The sequence below is a fragment of the Brassica napus genome, chromosome C5 (genome assembly GCF_020379485.1).
Source record: "Brassica napus cultivar Da-Ae chromosome C5, Da-Ae, whole genome shotgun sequence".
Taxonomy (NCBI): Eukaryota; Viridiplantae; Streptophyta; class Magnoliopsida; order Brassicales; family Brassicaceae; genus Brassica; species Brassica napus.
The window spans coordinates 39,183,547-39,205,059 of NC_063448.1; the positions used below are offsets into that span (position 1 = coordinate 39,183,547).

Here is a 21,513-nt window from a genome sequence, read left to right on the forward strand (position 1 = left end):
TAACTACTTTACGAAAGTTTCATTTTTCACCACTAATTTGTGAGTGCCTGAAATCTATACTATTTTTGTCCTTGGTTCTTTTAGTTATTTACAATGACATGCCATTATCTTTTATTTTATCCTAAATATATGAAAATTAATATTAACTACCAATTGAATATCACTATTTACCTTAAATGAATATATATTTAGACTATTTTTTAGGTCCTTTTGATTTTTACAATTATTTATAGGATTCCCATTATTTTTTAATTTTAATTAAAAATATAGCAATTATTTGTAACTACCTTAAGAATGTTTCCCTTTTCACCACTAATTTGTGAATCCCTGAAATCTATACTATTTTGCCCTTAGTTCTTTTAGTTATTTACAAAAAAATGCCATTATCTTTTATTTTGTTTTAAATATATGGAAATTAGTATTAACTACCAATTGAATATCGTTATTTACCTTAAATGAATATATATATAGACTACTTTTTAGGTCCTTTTGATTTTTACAATTATTTATAGGATTTCCGTTACTTTTTAATTAAAAAATATAGCAATTATTTGTAACTAGCTTACTAATGTTTCCTTTTTCACCACTTATGTTTCCTTTTTCACCACTTATTAAAGGTTTAGATATACTAACTTATTGTGGCCATTTATAGTCTAAATACGCTCATATATATAGTTAAATACATATACAAACTGTCATAGTAGTCATTTAGTTCATCAAACACAGTTAAAAATATAAATGATCACATTTCAGTTTAAATCACTAAAAATAAAACTAAAATCAGTGAGATGGTTCAAATAAAGACTACCCTATTTTAATTATAATATGATTGTATATATATATATATATAGATAGATATTTTAATGCTATCTTTGTTTATTTCAAATAAATAAAATCTGATAATATTAATTTTAATTTAAACATGTATTCTTAGTTAACAAGGTATGATCAACTAAAAATATAAAAATAACTATTAGACATCTACAAAAACAAAACACATCATATATTTTTTTTCATACACAATTAAAATAATAAAAAAGTATCAATAAACAATTGTATAATATAAAATTTATATGTTATAAAATAAAATACTTTCAAAACGCAAATCGAAATCTAGTGGCAATTAAGTATTATAAACATACGAACAACTTTTCTTCTCCAAATTATTCCATTCTACTAATATTATAACACAAGTGAATAAATGAAAATATGGCAAAAAAAAAACCCAATAGCCCATAAATTTTAACGAAAATCCAAGTACAGAAAAGCCCACAACAGAGAATATTTTTAGCAAATTATAACATTCAAGGACGCCGATCCAAAAGTATGGCTCCAGTAGAGGTGAGCCGTGATCTATATATACAAGTGAAAGGGGAGGCATAGACTCTCAAGTTCTTTAGAACAACGTTTTGAAACATTAGTAAAAACAAGCCCTTTTTATTCAACGAGATGGTAATTAAAATCAATGATAACCAATTGGAGCTGGAGCTTCCTTTAGTTCACGACCTTGGTAGTGAATGTCCTGCAAAGTAAACAACTTTCATTAATCACACAGACAATGGAATGATTTATTTTTGGTCAACTTCCAATAACAGAACACACTTACAGATGCAAAATGGTTAACGTCACGGTGATGAGCCTCGTCAGCACGGACCACCATCACCACATCACGAAGGGTCGCATCAGCAGGGAGCCTCCAGTAATCAATAGCGATAGCCGGAGCAGGTACGTTCTCGATGTTACCTTTGTCAAGTTCCTTGAGGAACTCAGTGTACGAGTGGATAGCTTCTTCTTCAAGGTACCCAACCATACGGTGAGCAAACTTCGGGGAGATCAAGTAACCGAGGAAATAGGCGTTGAAGAAGACTCCTTGGACGGTGATGACAAGAGCTCTCTCGTACCATTTGGGTTTAGCGACTTCCATGAACGTCATGAGATGCATCCTCTCGTTCTCTGCTTCCTCGAGAAGAGCTTTGATCCATCCTCCGCTTTGCTCAAAGCGCCTGAGAGATTTGCAGTGGAGTAACATTCCTCCGACCATTCCGGGCACTGCTGCAACAGTCTCGAGCATCATAGCTCGGCATCCATATCGCCTCTGCGTTAATCAAATACAAGGATTCATAGCATCAATATCATCATATCATATCAAAATAATGGAGAATAATTCTAGATGGTTTAAACAAACAAATAAATGCTATAATCACAACTGAAAAAACAAGTGGACAATGATACAAACGCACAACAATATATGATATAAATGAAAAATTCCAAAAGAGAAATAAAATATTTTAATAATTGCCATAAAAGAGGTTTATACGAAATCAATGACGACATCGGATTTGGAACGTTTCCAATTTCAGTTACAAGAAACATTAAACCGGAGATGGTGGAAGAAAGTGTACCTGGAAGAAGAGATCGGTAGGCCAACGAAGAGATTTAACAGTCCAATAAGCCAATCTGTCAAGAAACGTCGTCGGAACATGATGCTTCGACAGATCTATCGTCAAATCAGCTTTATACGTCTCCCATGGCTGCCATAACAATCCCAAGAAACTTCAATTAAACACGATCATATTATATAATCACGAAGATGTAACGATTCTATATATAAACGTACCCTGAAGCAATTCCACTTCCATTCAGTACCGTCTTCTTTAGTGATCTTACTCGGCTCAACACCCCAATAGCTAGCGATTCCTTTCCCTCCCTTGTTACCTCCGGCTTCACCACCGGTGGATGATTCCTTCTCCGCCTTCTTCGGATTCGCATCCGTCGTAGTCGTTTTCTCTCCCAAAGTAACCGTGCTGGCGAACCGCACGCCTCCCATCGCCGGAGCTCGACTAGTCCAGATCCAACCGCTCATACCAGACGGAGAAGCTAAATCCGCAACCGCAGGTCGCAGAAGATGGCTCGTCTCGTGAGACATGGAACGGATCGTGCTCGTAGTGGCGGTTGAGAACAACCGTGGTCTAGCAGCCTTCACCAGCGACGAGGCCGCCTTGGCTCCACCGCGACTCATCATCGTTATGCAGATCGGTAAACAAGTAATCCAAGAATATAGCAAGATTGCAGAGAAATCGTTTTTTTTTTTCCGTTAACGTTTGTGTCCTATGGGTTTCAGACGCTAGCGAGGGTTTATATATATACCAGAAAAATGAACGGTCTGCGATCCAGATCGTGAACGTGTACGTAAGCAGATTACGCCGCGTGTCAGTTTCTGGTTTTGGTATTTTTAGAATGACGGGATTGACCCTGGAGGTCGTCAGATGGACTTTGAGTTGTACTTTGCTTTGACTGAGGGCATATATGTAAATTAAAAGGCGGTGAAGATTTTTTCTTGGAAACCAAGATGTTTGGAGAAGGCTGGAAGATTCTTGAGTGGTGAACAAGAGCTAGAATCTCATTGGTCGGATTTAATGCTATCGTGTGGGTATTGTTAGGCGTTGTGATGGTTTTTAATCATCGCCCACGGGCCCCGTCCCGTTTGACCCGCCCCGCGGCGGGTGCGGATCGAACCATTTGAAATTTTTAAATCGCGGGTGCGGGTGCGGGTCGAGATTATTTTGAACGGGGCGGGTGCGGGTCAGCCGAATTTAAATCGCGGGTACCCGCTGATACGCCCTAAAATAGGGAAGGATCACTCGACCGGACTAAAGGGATATGAACTCGCCAAAAGGGAGAACTGATGGATTGAACGGTGACACAATGGGTTGCGGATGGCCCAATGATACTACCAGACTTCAGTTGGTGCTTGATATGACTCACAAGTCCACCAAAAGAAGGATTTCTAAACGTTGCCTGATATGACGCACAGGTCCAACGAATTAGAGGCTGTTTACTCGGAGATAACCTCACCAAGAAACAAAGAAGTGTTCTACAAAGAACAAAGAGATAAACTCAAATAAAAGGGGAAAAAGCTTCCCTTATTTCGTGGCTCTTAGGCCCTATATATAGGATTACAAGTTGTAGAAATCCAAAGAAGAATGTGCTAAAAACAAGACATGGAAACTAGAAATGAAGACTTTGACTAAAGACCGAAATTAATGATTTTTGTTGAATTCTTTTTCCCATGCACGACCAAGACTTCCTTGCTGACTCCCTCTTGGCATTCTTGATGAGAATGGGCTTGAAATGGACTGAGGAAAGGTCTGGTCGAATTTGGTGTAAAACCGACCCAAATTGAATTTGTTATGAATTTTTCTTTGGGCTGAAAAATGCTCATTTCGCCCAGCAACTAAACCAGCTCCATCTTCAGTGTCACTTAGCTCATTCAGCTCCAAGCTAGTATCACTTAGCTCACTCAGCTCATCTAGCTCATCTACTATCACTTCAGCTGGTTTCAGCTCAAGCATACTCTCTTCAGCTGGTTCCAGCTCGTCCTCAGTCTCATCAGCTGGTTTTAGATCAGTATCCTCACCATTAATCCATCCTGGTTTGTCTTTTGTTGAAGAATCATCTGGCTCAGCCATGGTCGCATCATCCTGGCCCGGGTCTATGATCCGAGGCGCATCATTCCCTCCCTCTTGAAAAGGATTTGACCTCAAATCCATTTTACCTGTATCAAAAGGAAATGAATCAGACAAAAAGAATTTAAAAATCATGTAAAATTTAGTGAAGGAAAATTTTGGAAAGAAACTTCCTTGGAGTTTTGAAGTTGGTTTCCTCGAGTACATGCATCTCCAAGTCTTAAACTGATAAGCACGATCTCTGCTTCTGTTCCTGACACCTCTTGGAGACTGATCATGTTTATCCTGGACACTCAAAACAAACATTAAAATACCAGGATCATATGTACAAGACAAGTACTTGTTCGGATCATAAACCAAAGTTTCTTTCCCTAGAACATGTAGCACACGTTTCAGATCATCATGAAGCCTATCAAAGTAAGTCTTGTACACCAGAATGGTGTCAGGGCACGTGATAGCACAGTTCCTAAAGAACAAATTCAAATCATGCGCAAGTTTCTCAGATTTAGAACACAAAAGATTAAGTTCAAATTGAGAATTTCTTATCCAAGGCTCAGCATGTTTATCAAAGAAGGTGTTGTAAATCAGAATGTTTTCGAGGCATGAACTACCATAGAACATTTCCAAAACGTGCCTAACTTGATCAGATTCAGAACACAAAAGTTTTAGTTCAAGATCAGATTCAGAATAAGAATGGACAGGTTTCAAAACAGAATCACCACAAAAATCTGTTTCAGCTTTATGTGAATTCTGTTCCAGCAATGTGCTAACCATAAAATCTTCCAAAGCATATGAGGATGCAAACAAAATTCCAGTGATCAGTTCATGTCCATAAGATCTCAGACTAAAGCTATTTTCTTTGAAGACAAATGAATCAAACGATTTTCTAGAGCAGAAAACTAGTTGTTGCAAATCAAGCTCAGATGACTTTTCAAGATGATCAAGACCAGAAAGTTTTATGTCATTGGAACTGACTTTATCAAACAGATCAGGCAGAAAATTAATCAAATCAAGTTTCTCACAGTGCTCTTGAATGTATGTGGTCAAAGGCGTAGGAGTTGTGCCGGGATCAAAGCAAAGTTGGTTCTCCATGATGATGGATGTTATGCTTGGTGCTTCCGCTTCAAAGGTTGGACCAGGTTCGCCTTCCTCATCAAATATGGGACCTAGATCATCGTCCATGGGTCTCCTGGTGCCAAGAAGCAGTCCTTGATGTGAGTAGTCGAATGGTTCTTCCTTAAAATCCTGTGAAAATAGAACAAGACTACTCGGATGCTCCGGTTCAAAACAGGTTAGTCCATTAGTCTCTTCATCATCAAACATAAAATCAGATTTTGGAGATGGAAGATCACATTCATCCTCACAAATGATCAAACTTTCAATCATCTCTTCATCATACTCATCAAAAATTGGTAAAGAATCTGAAAAATCTTTTTGATCTTCAAGGTTGTTTTCAGATTTACCTTTGGGTTTTTCATTGATGAATAAGGAAGGCTTAGCTACAGATGCACGTGTGGTTGTGCTCTTCTTTTGGATCTTGCTGACGTCCTTGAGGGCTTTCACCACACCCTCCACAAGGTTGTCACAAAACTCCCAGACTTCAAACTGACTGAAAAGCCTTCTTTGATCAGCTTCAAACATCTTAACCTGAAAGTTCTCAACACAAAAGGTTAACAGATAAAAATAATCCTCACACTCTCAAGTGTTTGATCTCACCCACACAAGTGTTTCTCTCAGATTTTATGGTCACTCAAGAGTCTCCTCTCAAAGTTCTAAGAGAACAAATCAAATAACCCAATGGATTTCTCCAAGCAAGCAAGAGATGAACACAAGATAGAAAGATAAAGAGAATTGTTTTGAAATCCGTATTAACCACTCCAAGGCTGGATTTCTCCTCAGCCAGCAGGATTTCTCTTCCACCACCTAGCCAAATAAATCAAACTTTTTTTTTTCTTTTCTCTTTTTTTTTGATAGATCTTTTTTTTTTTTTTCTTTTCTTTTCTCTTTTTTTTTTTATAGAAGAATGGCGATAGGTAAGGTAGTGGCCCGGATTTGAGATAGAAAGATGAAGAAGAAGTGTTTAGAAATGAAAGATGAGAAAGATGGATAGATAGTACCGGTTGAGTGGCTCTGATACCACTTGATACGCCCTAAAATAGGGAAGGATCACTCGACCGGACTAAAGGGATATGAACTCGCCAAAAGGGAGAACTGATGGATTGAACGGTGACACAATGGGTTGCGGATGGCCCAATGATACTACCAGACTTCAGTTGGTGCTTGATATGACTCACAAGTCCACCAAAAGAAGGATTTCTAAACGTTGCCTGATATGACGCACAGGTCCAACGAATTAGAGGCTGTTTACTCGGAGATAACCTCACCAAGAAACAAAGAAGTGTTCTACAAAGAACAAAGAGATAAACTCAAATAAAAGGGGAAAAAGCTTCCCTTATTTCGTGGCTCTTAGGCCCTATATATAGGATTACAAGTTGTAGAAATCCAAAGAAGAATGTGCTAAAAACAAGACATGGAAACTAGAAATGAAGACTTTGACTAAAGACCGAAATTAATGATTTTTGTTGAATTCTTTTTCCCATGCACGACCAAGACTTCCTTGCTGACTCCCTCTTGGCATTCTTGATGAGAATGGGCTTGAAATGGACTGAGGAAAGGTCTGGTCGAATTTGGTGTAAAACCGACCCAAATTGAATTTGTTATGAATTTTTCTTTGGGCTGAAAAATGCTCATTTCGCCCAGCAACTAAACCAGCTCCATCTTCAGTGTCTCTTAGCTCATTCAGCTCCAAGCTAGTATCACTTAGCTCACTCAGCTCATCTAGCTCATCTACTATCACTTCAGCTGGTTTCAGCTCAAGCATACTCTCTTCAGCTGGTTCCAGCTCGTCCTCAGTCTCATCAGCTGGTTTTAGATCAGTATCCTCACCATTAATCCATCCTGGTTTGTCTTTTGTTGAAGAATCATCTGGCTCAGCCATGGTCGCATCATCCTGGCCCGGGTCTATGATCCGAGGCGCATCACCCGCCAACCCGCAAATTAAAAAAAAAAACATTTTTGAAAAAAAAAACATTTTTTCGTAAAATATATAAAAACAATAAATATTTGTATAATTTTAATTATAAATATATTTTTTTAATAGTATTTTTTAAAAATAACTATTATATAAATAAAAAATAATTATTTTTAATTAACATAATTATTATATAATTAGAAAATAATCATTTTTAATTAAAATAATTATTTTTAATATAATTAATATTACCAGCGGGTTTGGCGGGTTACCCGCGGGTTTTGGCGGGACGGGTGCGGATATAAAAGTTTTTGTTTGCGGGTTATGCGGGTCGAGTTTTTGAATCGAAAAAATGATTCGACCCACGGCTGGGCGGGGCGGGTCGGGGCGGGTTGACCCGCGAACCCAGCTTTCTCCAACAAAATAAAACAAATTGGCATTTTAAAATAATAACAAATTGCTGTTGAAATAATAATAATAATAATCTATATATTATTTGTTAATAATAATAATAACAAATTGTATATTTTGTTATTGATTTCATTTGTGGACATATTTGACAAAGAACAACAGCAGGTGAGGTATATTCTGTTTCAACGTCCAAGTCAATATTAGACGATATTTATATTTTGTAAAAATGTTATTAGACTATATTTATCATTAGTATCACTCAAAATACAAATTTATTGTATATAGCGATTTATTTTGTTACAACGTAAATAATGTCTGAAACTTTATATATTATGGCAATAAAAACGTTGGTATCTATCTATCAATCAAATTTAAAACATTGACAAAACACATTATGTGGAAAACACCGTGAACTATTTGTTTGGGTTAAAAGATTTTACACAAGATATAGGGATCAATTTACAGAAAATACAATTTCTTGTAAATTACAAGATTCAAGCCTTTTACAAGTTTAAAAATGCTCAGAGCTGTTCATATTATGGTAGTTTGCTGCAGAAATTCACCAAGAATGTTGTAAATGTAGAGTTGTTTGTCAATCCGAATGTTAGGCGTTGTGATGGTTTTTATCACTTTCTCCAACAAAAAATAAAACATATTGGCATTTTAAAATAAAACAAATTGCATATTTTGTGGACATATTTGACAACGGAAAACAGCAGATGAGGTATGTTTTGCTTCAACGTCCAAGTCAAAATTAGACGATATTTTTTTTCTTTTTTAAAAAAAAATTAGACGATATTTATTATTAATATCATTCAAAATACAAATTTATTGTATAAAATAGCTATTTATTTTGTTACAACGCAAATAATGTCTGAAACTTTTGATATTATGGCAATGAACGTTGGTAAGTTTCTATCAATCTAATTAAAAAAATTGACAAAACACATTATGTGGAAGCGCCATGAACGATTAGTTAGGGTTAAATGCTTATACACAAGATTTATGATTCGATTTACAGAAAATATAATTTCTGGTAAACTATAAGATTCAAGCTTTTCACAAGTTTCAAAATGTTAAGGGCCGTTCATATGGGAAATGGGCATATTTCGATCCAAACAATTTTACTCGTGCCAAATACGACAAGAAAAAATGATCAATGCTAAATCCGACCTTAACTCAATTATAATTCAAAAACTAGATTCCGATCCGTGCGTCCGCACATGTGTTTTTTTCCAATAGTTATATAAATATTTCAAAACACAGCTATTTGAAGGTGGCAGAAGATTAAGTTTTTGTGTGAATACATGTATTTGGAAATATGATTTAGCTCCAAAAGATTTGACCTTTTTAAGTTAAAATGACTATAATATATAGTTTTTATTTAATCAAATTAAATATACTACCGCAACTAATCTGTCTATTAAGCAAAAATTAGAGATTGACCCACATATTCGTGCCAGTATTTTTTTAATTTATATACATTATTCTATGTAATTGGTCGTGTAAATAATTTAAAATCTAATAATTTGAAATGAACATCTCCAAACTCATAGTTTTAAAGCTTGCATGTAAAATTTTAATTTATTCCTTTGAAGCACATATTACATTAGATAGTTCCTATTATATATTTATTTTATTAAAAATGCATAGGATTAGTTAGTTTAAAAAGATACTCATAATATAACATGTTTAAAGATTATTGAATATTTACTTATAATTTTTATATTGTTAGTTATTATCAAACTGTTATTTATTATTTCTACAAGTTTTAATTAGCTTTTAAAATTTGTGATCAAATACTCTTGTACACAGATTTATTTTCAAAATTTGATATTAGCTTCTTTATATATCATCAAAATGTTAGTCAATTATGTAGTGATCTATATATTAATTAATATGCAAGACTTAATTTAGATTATTAAAACATAAATTTAAAGTTCATTTAATTAAATTAAATTATATATAGTTATATATTTTTCTTTATATATGTCAACAAAAGTTACAAAAGCTATAATATGTATTAAAAAGAAACAGGCTAACAAAACGTAATAACTCGAATGGACTTTAGAGTTTAGAGTAGAACTGGACCACACCCACCACTAACCAACAAACAGATTAATAATAAGGGAAAATACAAAAACTTAAAATGTTGATTCAATTGGCACATAACTTCCTCACCACTCTGAACTTCTAAGAAATGGAAGCGTATGAATGAAACCAGTGGAAGTAATCTCGAAGCAGTGTAAGTTAAGTATGTTCCAAACTGGATGACGACATAATGAAAGTAAGCATCAGTAAGTCAGTCGTCCTCCATTTGCAGTCTCCTGCAAAAAATATCATAACTAAACCATTTCATTTAGACCATAACTCGTTCAGATCCGTATGCATGTATGGCTAATAAAAATCCTTACCTTCTCGCTTAAACTCATGGCCCCGATTATAATCATTGTTTCCTCGTGTGCCAGTTCATCTCTCTTACCAGCCTATGTTGGACAGAAACACCATGCCAGTGGAAGCTAGAAAGAAAAATACTTTCCATAGTCAAGTAACTTACTAAGTGGGGGTTATTGGTTCTAATACTTTAGTGGATTTATAATTTTTTTTGGATTTAGAAATCATTGACAAATCTCTTTATTTTAAAATCAAACAAACAGATTTCAAAATCAATGATAAAAATTTCCAAATCAAAATAAGTTGATTGTTATAAATGAATGAAATGGATTTTCAATTGAAGTATAGGGCATCTAATTCATCACTTGCATGCGACATTGGAAGAAACGTCAGTAATATCTCTCTTCACAAGAGACAATCAGTCCACCATTTCGGAAGAACACGGTTTCGTAACGATACAAAGTTAACGCCGCCATCCGATTCTTGTGTCGGTACGGCGAGAAGTTAAAACACTCCAGCCAACTACGCTTAAACTCCTCTGCTCCGTTGATGAAACGTCTGACGAACAAAGTTATAGTCTTTTGTGAGAAAGGCACATAAATTGAAAAACATAAGCATCAACATTCCAGCAGCTTTTAAAATAGTGAAGAAACACCTCAGGAAAAACAAATCCTTTTCGTCAACAACGGCTCCGCCGTCTTTTACTTCGGCAACGGAAAAAAAAAATCGTCTAAAGCACGGAGACGCGACGACCCTCTTCTGCAACAACAAGATAGCATAAAAGTGCCATCCTACACGATAATATGATAACTACATAACCCCAGCTTCGTTTGTATGTATTTTACAATAAGTTTGTGTGCAAGACATGCCCCCGATGCAAGTTCTGAGCATGAACAAAAGACATTATAATGATGTTTATATCTGATATCATTCAAATTACCCTAAGGAGTGATTTATACTCTCCCAAATAAGAGGTCGAGTTGTAGTACTTAGGGATCGAATTCACAGGGAGCTAGGGAACCAAATAAATCTAATTAGTTTGATTAAGCTAGGCTAATAGGTTTAAAGCAGTAAATAAAGATATGCAAAGCAGTAAACAGTAAACAAGTTGAACAAGACAATTGTTCAGCTTGACAAAGAGTGTTTGATGGAAGGATGGTTACTAGACTTAGGGTTTCATTCAGGTTATTAGAACTCTAAACTATAGATGCTAAGGATTGATTCTAGAACTCGATATCTAATGCAAAAGACAACCAGCTCTCACTGTGAGTCTAATCTATTGACTAAGTTCAGTGTTTCAGCTCTCGCATGTTAACACAGATCGAGCGTCGATCGATGCTATGGTGTGAGCGTCGATCGGTGCTACAGATTGAGTGTCGATCGATGCTATGGTATAAGCGTCGATCGATGCTGCCTTAGGCAAGCGTTATCGATCTGATCGATTATGTTCAACTAGATTCCTAGACCAACTCTCGTATGCGCCTAGGTATCTAATCCAGCAGGATTCGGGTTCCGTTAATTGATTACACTCTCGTGCCTCTCAATTATCCTATGATTCTAGGTTCAAGCAATTAGTCACACTCTCGTGGATTTCCAACTACTCTAGATCCTAGTATTACAAGCCATCCTGATGTAGAGATCTTTAGATATCCTAACAATCATATAATTCAGAAATTCATTCAAAACCCTAGAAATTCCTAAACCTAACAGGTGGATATACTCATGCATGATGTTTGTCACAGAAATCATAGATGAATAGATGAATAACATAAAATATAAATAAAACCAAAACAATGGAGTTCCAAGAGGACTCTGAAGGAGTTCCAAGAGGACTCTGAAGGAGTTCCTCTCTTCTCTCCTAACCTAGAACTATGAATAAAATAATGCTTAGATAACGTAACCGTTAACAATGGCTTATAAATAACATAAATAGGGTTTCTGGTCGTCCAAGGGTATTCTGGTAATTTGGGGTTGCTTCTGGGCTTCAGCGGTCATAAATAATGCTCAGCCCATATTCTGGCATCACTGACGACATCGATGCTGTCGTCAGTGACCGACAGTCCTTCATCTCCTCGACAGCTTCCTCTCGCGAGGCAGACTGACCACTCTTCAGTAAAACGGTCATAACTTCTTCTACATGATGTTGATTGACCTCAAACCGGTGGCATTGGAAAGATAAATCAAAGCTATATCTTGTGTCAAAAGATGAGCTCAATCTAAAGGTCGGAAGGTCTCCATCCATAGCTAGACATCTGACGCGTCTTTGCAGCTCTGCACTCAAAAGGCTCCAAAAGACACCAAAATCACCACATTCCTCCAAATCGTCTCTGAACCTGTAAATACTCTAAGGAGGTGTTATTGGTTTATCTATTTTGATTGATTTAGAAATCCATGTAGTATTTATAAATCCAAGTAAAATATGCAAATCCGGAGGTTTTTCTTCGGATTTGAGTCTTTGTGTTTTTAACTAAAAAATCCAAACAAATCCATTCAAATCCATTATAAAATCAAATATATTAGTAAATCCTTACGATTGAATAACACTTGATTTGATATAGAATTTATGAATCATTAAACCAATAACACATGATTATAATACAGATTTGAAAATCATAGAACCAATAACACTAGATTTAGTTAGAATTTTCAAATTCATTAAAATTCAACAACCAATAACCCCTACTAAATAGACTCTATATAGTAGTAAATATATATTAAAACACCTATAGACCATGGATAGAAGTGGGTAAAATCCATGGTCTATCAATATCAACCACGTGTATTGGGACACACAGAAAATATAAGGAAATGGAAAAAACCCAAAAATGCAAATCCAATCAAAATAACAAAGTTTAACTTGATTTTTGCTCCCTTGTATTTTACTCTTAAAAATACTCATAAATCCACTCAAATCAAAATCAAAATCAAATTCTCAAACAAATCATTAACATTGAATAACACTTGATTCTAAAATCTGTTTTAAAATCATATAACCAATAACACCAGATTTAAAATAGAATTTTAAAATAATAAAACCAATAACACTTGATTTGGATTGGATTTTCAAATCCATAAAAATACATAAACCAATAACACCTTGTAATACTTAACAAATAAGACAGGGGTTGCACCATCATATGTGTTTTTTTTCCTATCCTAGATTTGTTTGGGTTGATCATAAAAGAGAAACCACCTCATGGATGTGAATTGAGACAGAGCTTTCAACTGAGCTTGCCTAAACAGCTAGTCATTATTCCTATTATAGCATCACGAACCTGAGGCATATAAAAAGCATTGATAAAAGTAAACACTCACATCTATATATGCATCCACCGAAGCGCTTCTTTCTTCCTCTAATTCTTTATATAAACAAGTCGGCAATTTCCTGTCATGATGAACATGTATTTTCAAACGATTATTATCACTTTGTCCTTCGATTTCACTCATAAAATCTACTTCCAATGATAAGTTGCATGTTTCCATAAGAAAATAGAGAATGTTCTTGTTACTTGAATCAAGAAATAAAAAAACGTATTACCACTTGAAAACAAAAAGATGAAACTGAGAGAGAGAACCAAGAAAAGAGACAAAATCTGTATTGAAACAAAGAGATGAAACTGACCATGTGGCGCAGCATACGAACTGGATAATCAGCTCAACCAAGGGATTTGATAATCCTCTTTGGGACCTGCTTCGCTATTCGAAGAATCACTTGGGACCGGCTTCCTGTTTTGATGAATTTAATCGAATCAAAAACAAAGATTTCAGAGAAATCTCTCTAGAATTAAAATATATCAAAAGCTATCTTACAAAATAGCCTAATGGCTTCTTAAATAGAAAACCTAAACGAAAACCCTAACTTAACGAATAAGCTAAACCGAGATAAATTAGTAAAGCCCAAAAGAAAGCCCATGACTACATTTCTCTAGTAAACGTGAAGGAGAGGTAAGATGCACTGCATCAGGTCCCTCCGGGTTTGAAAGATTCGACCACGAATCGAAAAGGAAAGCTCTGCTCCCAAATCTCCAATAGAAGCATCCTCGTTAGTTTAGCTGCTCTCTCCTCCGAACTCTCCATGTTCTCACTCTTCTCTTTAGTTTCCCCATGTTTTGCATACCTTACCCGATTACAAGTAAAGAGATCTCTGCACATCCAAGTGAAGTTGTAGAACTTGGCGAGACGTTGAATACTCACCCTAAGCTTCTCACCATTCAGCCTGTTATGTGGGAATAAGTGAACAACCACAAATACACCTGGCCTTGAATGAAACGAGGTATACCGAAAGAAAGAAAGCACGTCTTTATCCAAGAAGAAACACAAAGGCTTGCTTGATGTGCAAGTAACATCACTCCACCAAATCAAGGGCGTGGGTGTATAGCTGGAACCAAGGCTCGAAGAAACTTGACGACTCATAAAGATTCTACTTGCAACCCTTGTTTCTTGTTTGTTATAAAATGTAAAGGTCATCCCCACAACATGTGGAACCCGCATAAGAAACACTGATCCTACCGTACCGACAGATATCACACATGCCAGATGATAATCATGAATACAAACATGTGCCAATATTTCTCCAAAAACAACTGAACGCAAACCCTTCTCTATGCTCTTTAGAAAACACAACAGCTCATTGCGAAAGATGACCCAAAGCAACTCGTGTGCTTCTAAAACAGTCACACAACACCAATTAACAACATATATCAGCCTTGGCTTGACACATATAGACTCCCAATATGGATATCATAGAACTCTGGTTCTTGTCGTGCAAGTACCACAAGGAGACTCAGGTTGTAAAGAAAAGGTTGGAGGACACAATATCGTAGTGGCCGTAAGAATAATGGTGAGAAACTTGAGATCCTGGTGAGCCACATCGGTTGAACAAACTGTGACACCTCCGCAATAGAAATGTTTGTCATATCATCGGATGATCCCAATGTTATTATACTCAAGATTCTTGTGGCAAGTACAAACTCACTTGGTACAGCTGTAAACATGTAAGGGAGTAACATGAATGGCTTCAAAGCTAGTGGTGTACACATAATCCCAGATTCCTCCATACCAAAAGTGACAACACAAAGAAATTCTCGTACTGCTTCATATTCCACTTCGAACCATTCCACTAAAACACCAACATGAAAGATAATACCATGGAATATCAATCTCCTATCGTTGCAAAATTTGCACTCATTGCTCGTATTTTCCAAAATATCAGAAAATTTCTGTCCCACACAAGCAATAGAACAAATTCGGTGCGTCGATGACAAATTTCTCAAACTCGTGCTTTGACTCATCCAAAGCAGTGTAACTGTAGATAACATCAAATCACGTTCCCACATTATTATTTTATGAGGAAAGAAAAGGCTGCACATGTCTTTGTATTGTTGGCATGAGATACGAAACACCAAGTTGCTCACGTGACCACAATCCGTAGAAAACCAGCAATACTTTTGCTCAATGTGCGGTAGACACACACACACCGCCGGGAACGTGCCATTGTCTCTAACGCGAGGTTCGTTCGGTAGCTCAAATGTAAAACATTCTTGCGCAAAATTATCATTATATTTCCACCTTTGATCTACATGATCATGAGGTTGAGGGTCACGTCTCCCGCCATAGCGAGTATACACATCCAAGATATTTGGAAGCTCTACATCTTGATCCTTGGAAACATGTAGTACATCATTTTGTTCAGCTGACTTACCTCGGACAAAAATGGTTTGTGAACTAGTTGAGTCTCCTTGATAACCGAGACCTGTCGTCGTCTTCCCTATCCTCCCCATGCTTAAGATCTTGTCTAATGTCGCGGATCCTCTGTTTAACATACGGATGTTCTTATATGTCTCATTCAAATCAAGTTCCAAAGTCATGCTTTTCTCTTTCTCCCACACAAGTGCCTCTTGAAGTTCAACAATCTTCTTTTCCAATGCATATTTCTCAGAAAGAGACATCACACTCACATCATCCCTTTGATCTTGCTTGAATTTCTGACTACGAAACTTGGTTTCCAGTAACTTTGTGTCCTCTTCAGCACACTCTGATCCACTGGTTCCTGAAACAAAAAGGCTGTGTCTTACATCATGATTTACATATGCACGTGCTGTATTTTGAGCACGATCAGGTGGCTCGCAAATGACTTGTCTATGACATTCCTTTCTCCAATCCACATGTTGCTTCATCGCATCCACAGACATATCATCAACCTTCTCGTCGAAGACTAGACCACGTTCTGATTTTGGCTCTTCGATAAGTTCTTCTTTCTTCATTGACATACTGTTGATCCCAAAGGCCAGCTGGATCACTAATCTATATTATAATAGTTGAGTTTTTACTCACTCCTCAGCGCGCCACATCAGCGTTTTGTGGGTCCTACTTTAAAAAGTGTGAAAAAGTGTCACGCCATGGCTCGAACCCAGGTTATTGAGATATAAATACCAACATTTATACCACTAAGCTAAATGATACTTTGTACATTGTTGGCCGAACCTAATATATATTTATGAAGGTTGGAAGCTCTTGATTCTTCGACTTCCTCTGAGCAGATCGGGCCTACAAGTGTATTATGGGTTTCATTTTTAAATGAAATTCATCACGTTATATGAAAAAGTTCAAGTTTGCAACAATTATAGTTTTTCCATATTGTAAACTAATGTCGTTTAACATGAGTTTGAGTTCTTTTCATCATTGTCTCAAACAAGTTTGAGTTACAGAGTTGCGCTGTGTGTCTGTTCGTAATCTATTTTTTCATCGGTGAACTCTTCATGTCCCCATCTTAAATCGCTTGATCATAAATGTTCCTGATTTGTAGCCCCTCTGTAAACCCTATATATATGATTCTCATCTTTCATGAACCCAATCTGCATCTCCACAAAACTCATTGATTCCTCTTAGCTTTAACCATCTTCTAGAAAACATTTCTCTCTGCCTCTCCAGGTCTTCAAACCGACGTCTCGGCATCCATCACTCAACCTTCGAGTCTCTCCGTCTTGGTCGTAGTAGTCAGAGCATAGCCTCTGGCTTCCTCCGCTTCTGGGATTCCCTGAACTTCAAGAAAGATAGGGAGTTTGTGGGAATCACAGTTCTTTTCCTTGATGAAAAGGTAAGTTAATATTCGATCTATCACACTTATTTAACATAAATTTTTAATTGATTTCCTGATTCTTTGTTGAATAATATTAGTTGCAGATTCCGTGATTCATGGGTTTACTCCCGTCGGACGTGCTAATCATTACATGCCATCTTTGAAAGCAGATTCCATTGTGAAAGTCGATCGTTTTGAGGTTGCTAGGTGCTCAAGCATGTACAAGATAACTGATCATCCATTCCTCATTCGTTTCATCTCACTAACCATTATTGATGAAGTCATCACAAATGATCCTGAGATCAATCCCCAGTCAAGATTAGACTGTTCGACAATCTCCAAGTAACTGCGAACACAAACCTAGAACTCCTAGGTATATTATCACATTGCATCTGGGTTTATATTATGTTTCGATATCATAACTGATATTTAAACACGCAGATGTTGTTGGGAAAATCTGTTATGTTTAGGGCTCTGAACTCACCAAAGAAACAACTCGAGTCGTTATCCGTCTCCTCATTGATCCGTAAGAAACAATCAACACATAATTCTCTTTTTATTACTGTCTATATTGTGCTAACATCAATAATCAAAAATATTTTCTACCCAAGATTTGTGGTCGTCTATTTATATCTCTTACTTATCAATCTAATTTTACACAAATCTTTATTTTACAGCTTAAAAGAAACCACAATAACCCAAACAACCAGAACACCAAAAACTAGAATCCCAAAAAAGACCAATCATTAATGATCACCTCTCTTTTTGTCTAATCTTACAAATAAACTTCAAAACAAATATACAAAACCAATCAACTCAACTAAAACTCAACGACACATACATTGAGCCATCTAAATAAATACAAACTATACATCCAGCTATTTAACAATTTACAAACTTACTTTCGCAGATGCTTACGACAAAGACGAAGACGACAACCAAGATCAGTGAAATTACCTAAACAAAAAAGCAGAGTAAGTTACAAACTCTGATAAATACAACTAACAATGATTTTGTTTACAAATAAAAGAGACACAAACACAACCATACCAGGAGATACAAGAGACAATCCCAACATACACAAAGGCGGCAACAACATCTCCACCTGCTCACTCCTCTTGTCTTATGAAAATAACTTACATACTCAATGTCAACATGCCAATGCTATTGTCTTCTTATGAGAAATACATATATTCGTTTAAAACCCATTAAGGCTCAAATACTAATTGTCACTCATTTTTATAGTTATTTTTACAAGTCTTCATATATTTGTTTTAAAGGTCCGGTAAAATCAACAAGTCTAAAAATAAAAAACATATAACCGGCATAATAAGAATAAAAAAGATTATTACTTAATACACAAAACTAAACCGGAGAAAAAATATCCAGAAACAAAAGGTACTCCCAACAATCTTAACATAATTTATGTAATCTCAACAGTACAAGTAACAAATTAAAAAGATAAACAAACAATAAGTCTTAGTGACACAGCAAGCAACACCACAAACTATATCAATCACATTACTAACACAGTTTAGTCCTTCATGAGTGGAGAACAGTGCATACACAGTTCATCATCACAACTCTAACCCTATAACAATAAAAACTTGAGAATAATGATTAACCCAAAACGCACAATTCACAACTACAATAACTCTAACAAATATTGAGATGAAACAAGAACTCTGTCCACAGCCCCGCGCTTGCGCAGAGGCAATGCCCCTAGTTAGATTAATAAAAGAGTCCTTATTTGCTTTTATGACGTCTTCACAACTTGGATCAATAATATGCTCTCAAAAAGATTCTGCGTCAGCTTCTTTATCATAGTCATCATACACGTCAAACATCTGACCACCAATTTGATCGACAAAAAAGTACTCATCTCTTTTTATGTCGACTACATCGAATAGGCTGTGGTTTAGATTAACAATATGCTCAGAAAAAAAATTCTTCGTCTTCTTTGTAGTCAGACAAATCCAAGTCATATTCATCGTCACTAGGGTTGTCAAAAACATCTACGTGATTAGAATTAACCTGGGTAACAAAACCCTGCACCGCCTTGCTAAGCTTTTGTATATCTTCTCTGAGATACACAAATAACTCTGCCTCTGTGGGTAGGGACTTTTTTGTAGCTTTGCCCATCGTTAGAAATCGTAGTTCGGCTCTGATACCAACCTGGCGCAGCATAAGAACTGGATAATCAGTTCAACCAAGAGATTTGATAATCCTGCTTGGGACCTGCTTCGCTCAATCAAGGGATTCGAAGAATCACTTGAGACCGACTTCCTGTTTTGATGAATTTAATCGAATCAAGAACAAGAGTTTCAGAGAAATTTCTCTAAAATTAAAATATATCAAAAGCTATCTTACAAAATAGCCTAATGGCTTCTTAAATAGAAAACCTAAACGAAAACCCTAACTTAACGAATAAGCTAAACCGAGATAAATTAGTAAAGCCCAAAAGAAAGCCCATGACTACATTTCTCTAGTAAACGTGAAGGAGAGGTAAGATGCACATCACCATGTTCCAGCGTCGATGGTGAATTGAACATCTTTACATGGCAAATCAAACCAACAAAAGCAACCATCCTATAATCATACCTTTTTTAAACTGTTACAATTTTTTTGTAAATATCTAAATCAATGTTATACATAAACCCTCGATTCAATTATAGGTTTCTGAGACCTCGTCAGAAGTGGCAAAAGAAGGCGGCTTAAAACTGAGTAATTACTGGATGGAAGTACCCAGAATCTGAAGGTTTTCAAGAAAACGACTGTGTTTTGGATTCAGTGGCAGAGGATCGTAAATATTTAAAAAAAGTAATTATTGCGATAGCAAAAATGTAAAACTACTGTGTTTTGATGACTGACATAGATTGATAATTATTGTGGAAAAATCAGGGTTAAGTATAAATTATACCTCAGTTTTAATGGTTTAGATACTACCTAAACTTTTTAAAATGTGCTAAAATCTACATTGTCCGTAATAGAAGTTAGTCAACCGTTAAAAAACAAAAATAATATCATTTTGGTTTAATCTTTTTTATAAAATATGCTTATTTTATGATTCAAACCCATACATTGATACACTTTAAAAGAGACACTCTAACCACTGGTGTAAAGTAAATGTTTGATAAATAATTACAAATTTGAAACTATATATACTACTATACTTTTTCATATTTTCCAATTAAAACTTTGGTGATTATTATTTCTGATTTGTATAAATACATTAACATATTTTTAATTATCATATCTTTAATAAACTTATATTATACTAAAATATAAATAATAAAATATTTTAAATGATACAAAATTAAATATACTTAAAATTTTGAAACTATTTATAAATTTTTCTTATATAAATTATTGTAATTTTAAAATTTTGAATGGTAGTTTTTTCTTTAAAAATTAATATAATATATTTGTGATATTTTGTTCAAAATGTTGGTTGTGTTAAAAGGACTTTTACTTTTCTTTCACTGAAATATTTTGTTCAAAATATTAAACACATTAAACAAGAACTAAAATATATAGTACAATATATTATTTTGAAAAATAAAAGAAAAATACCATTAGTTTTAAAAATCAAAATAATTTTTATAGTAAAATTTTATAAATAGTTTCAAATTTTTAATTATATTTAATTTTGTATAATTTAAAATATTTCATTATTTATATTTTAGTATAATATAAGTATATTAAATATATGGTAATTAAAAAATATGTTAAAGTATTTATAAAAGTCAGAAACAATTATCAAACATTTGGAGAAGATGAAGAAGTATAGTAGTATATATAGTTTCAAATTTGTAACTATATATCAAACATTTACTTTGGTCCAATGATTATAGTGTCTCTTTTAAAGTGTATCAATGCATGGGTTCGAATCTCTGAATGAACATATTTTTAAAAACAAATATTAAACCAAAATGACTTCGTTTTTTTTTAACGGTTGACTAACTTCGGTTACGGTCAGTGTAGATTTTGGCCCGTTTTAAAAAGTTTATGTAATATTTTTAAATTATAATTTAGTTAGAATTGTATTTAGCACTGATCATTTGGTTATGTCGTATTTGGCACGACATAAATTGTTTGGGTCGAAAAAGACTCTTTTCCCGTTCATATTATGG

General features: G+C 35.1%; 1 protein-coding gene across 1 annotated transcript; it reads right to left on the minus strand.

Annotated features, from left to right (window-relative positions):
- Positions 1-1,208: 1,208 nt before the first annotated feature.
- LOC106388251 (ubiquinol oxidase 1a, mitochondrial) lies at positions 1,209-3,122 on the minus strand. Its single transcript, XM_013828279.3, has 4 exons — positions 2,618-3,122; positions 2,403-2,531; positions 1,607-2,095; positions 1,209-1,522 (listed from the first exon to the last, which is right to left on the minus strand). The coding sequence occupies exons 1-4, from the start codon at positions 3,020-3,022 to the stop codon at positions 1,463-1,465; spliced, it is 1,083 nt and encodes a 360-aa protein (XP_013683733.1). The 5' UTR covers positions 3,023-3,122; the 3' UTR covers positions 1,209-1,462.
- Between the last annotated feature and the right edge of the window lie 18,391 nt (positions 3,123-21,513).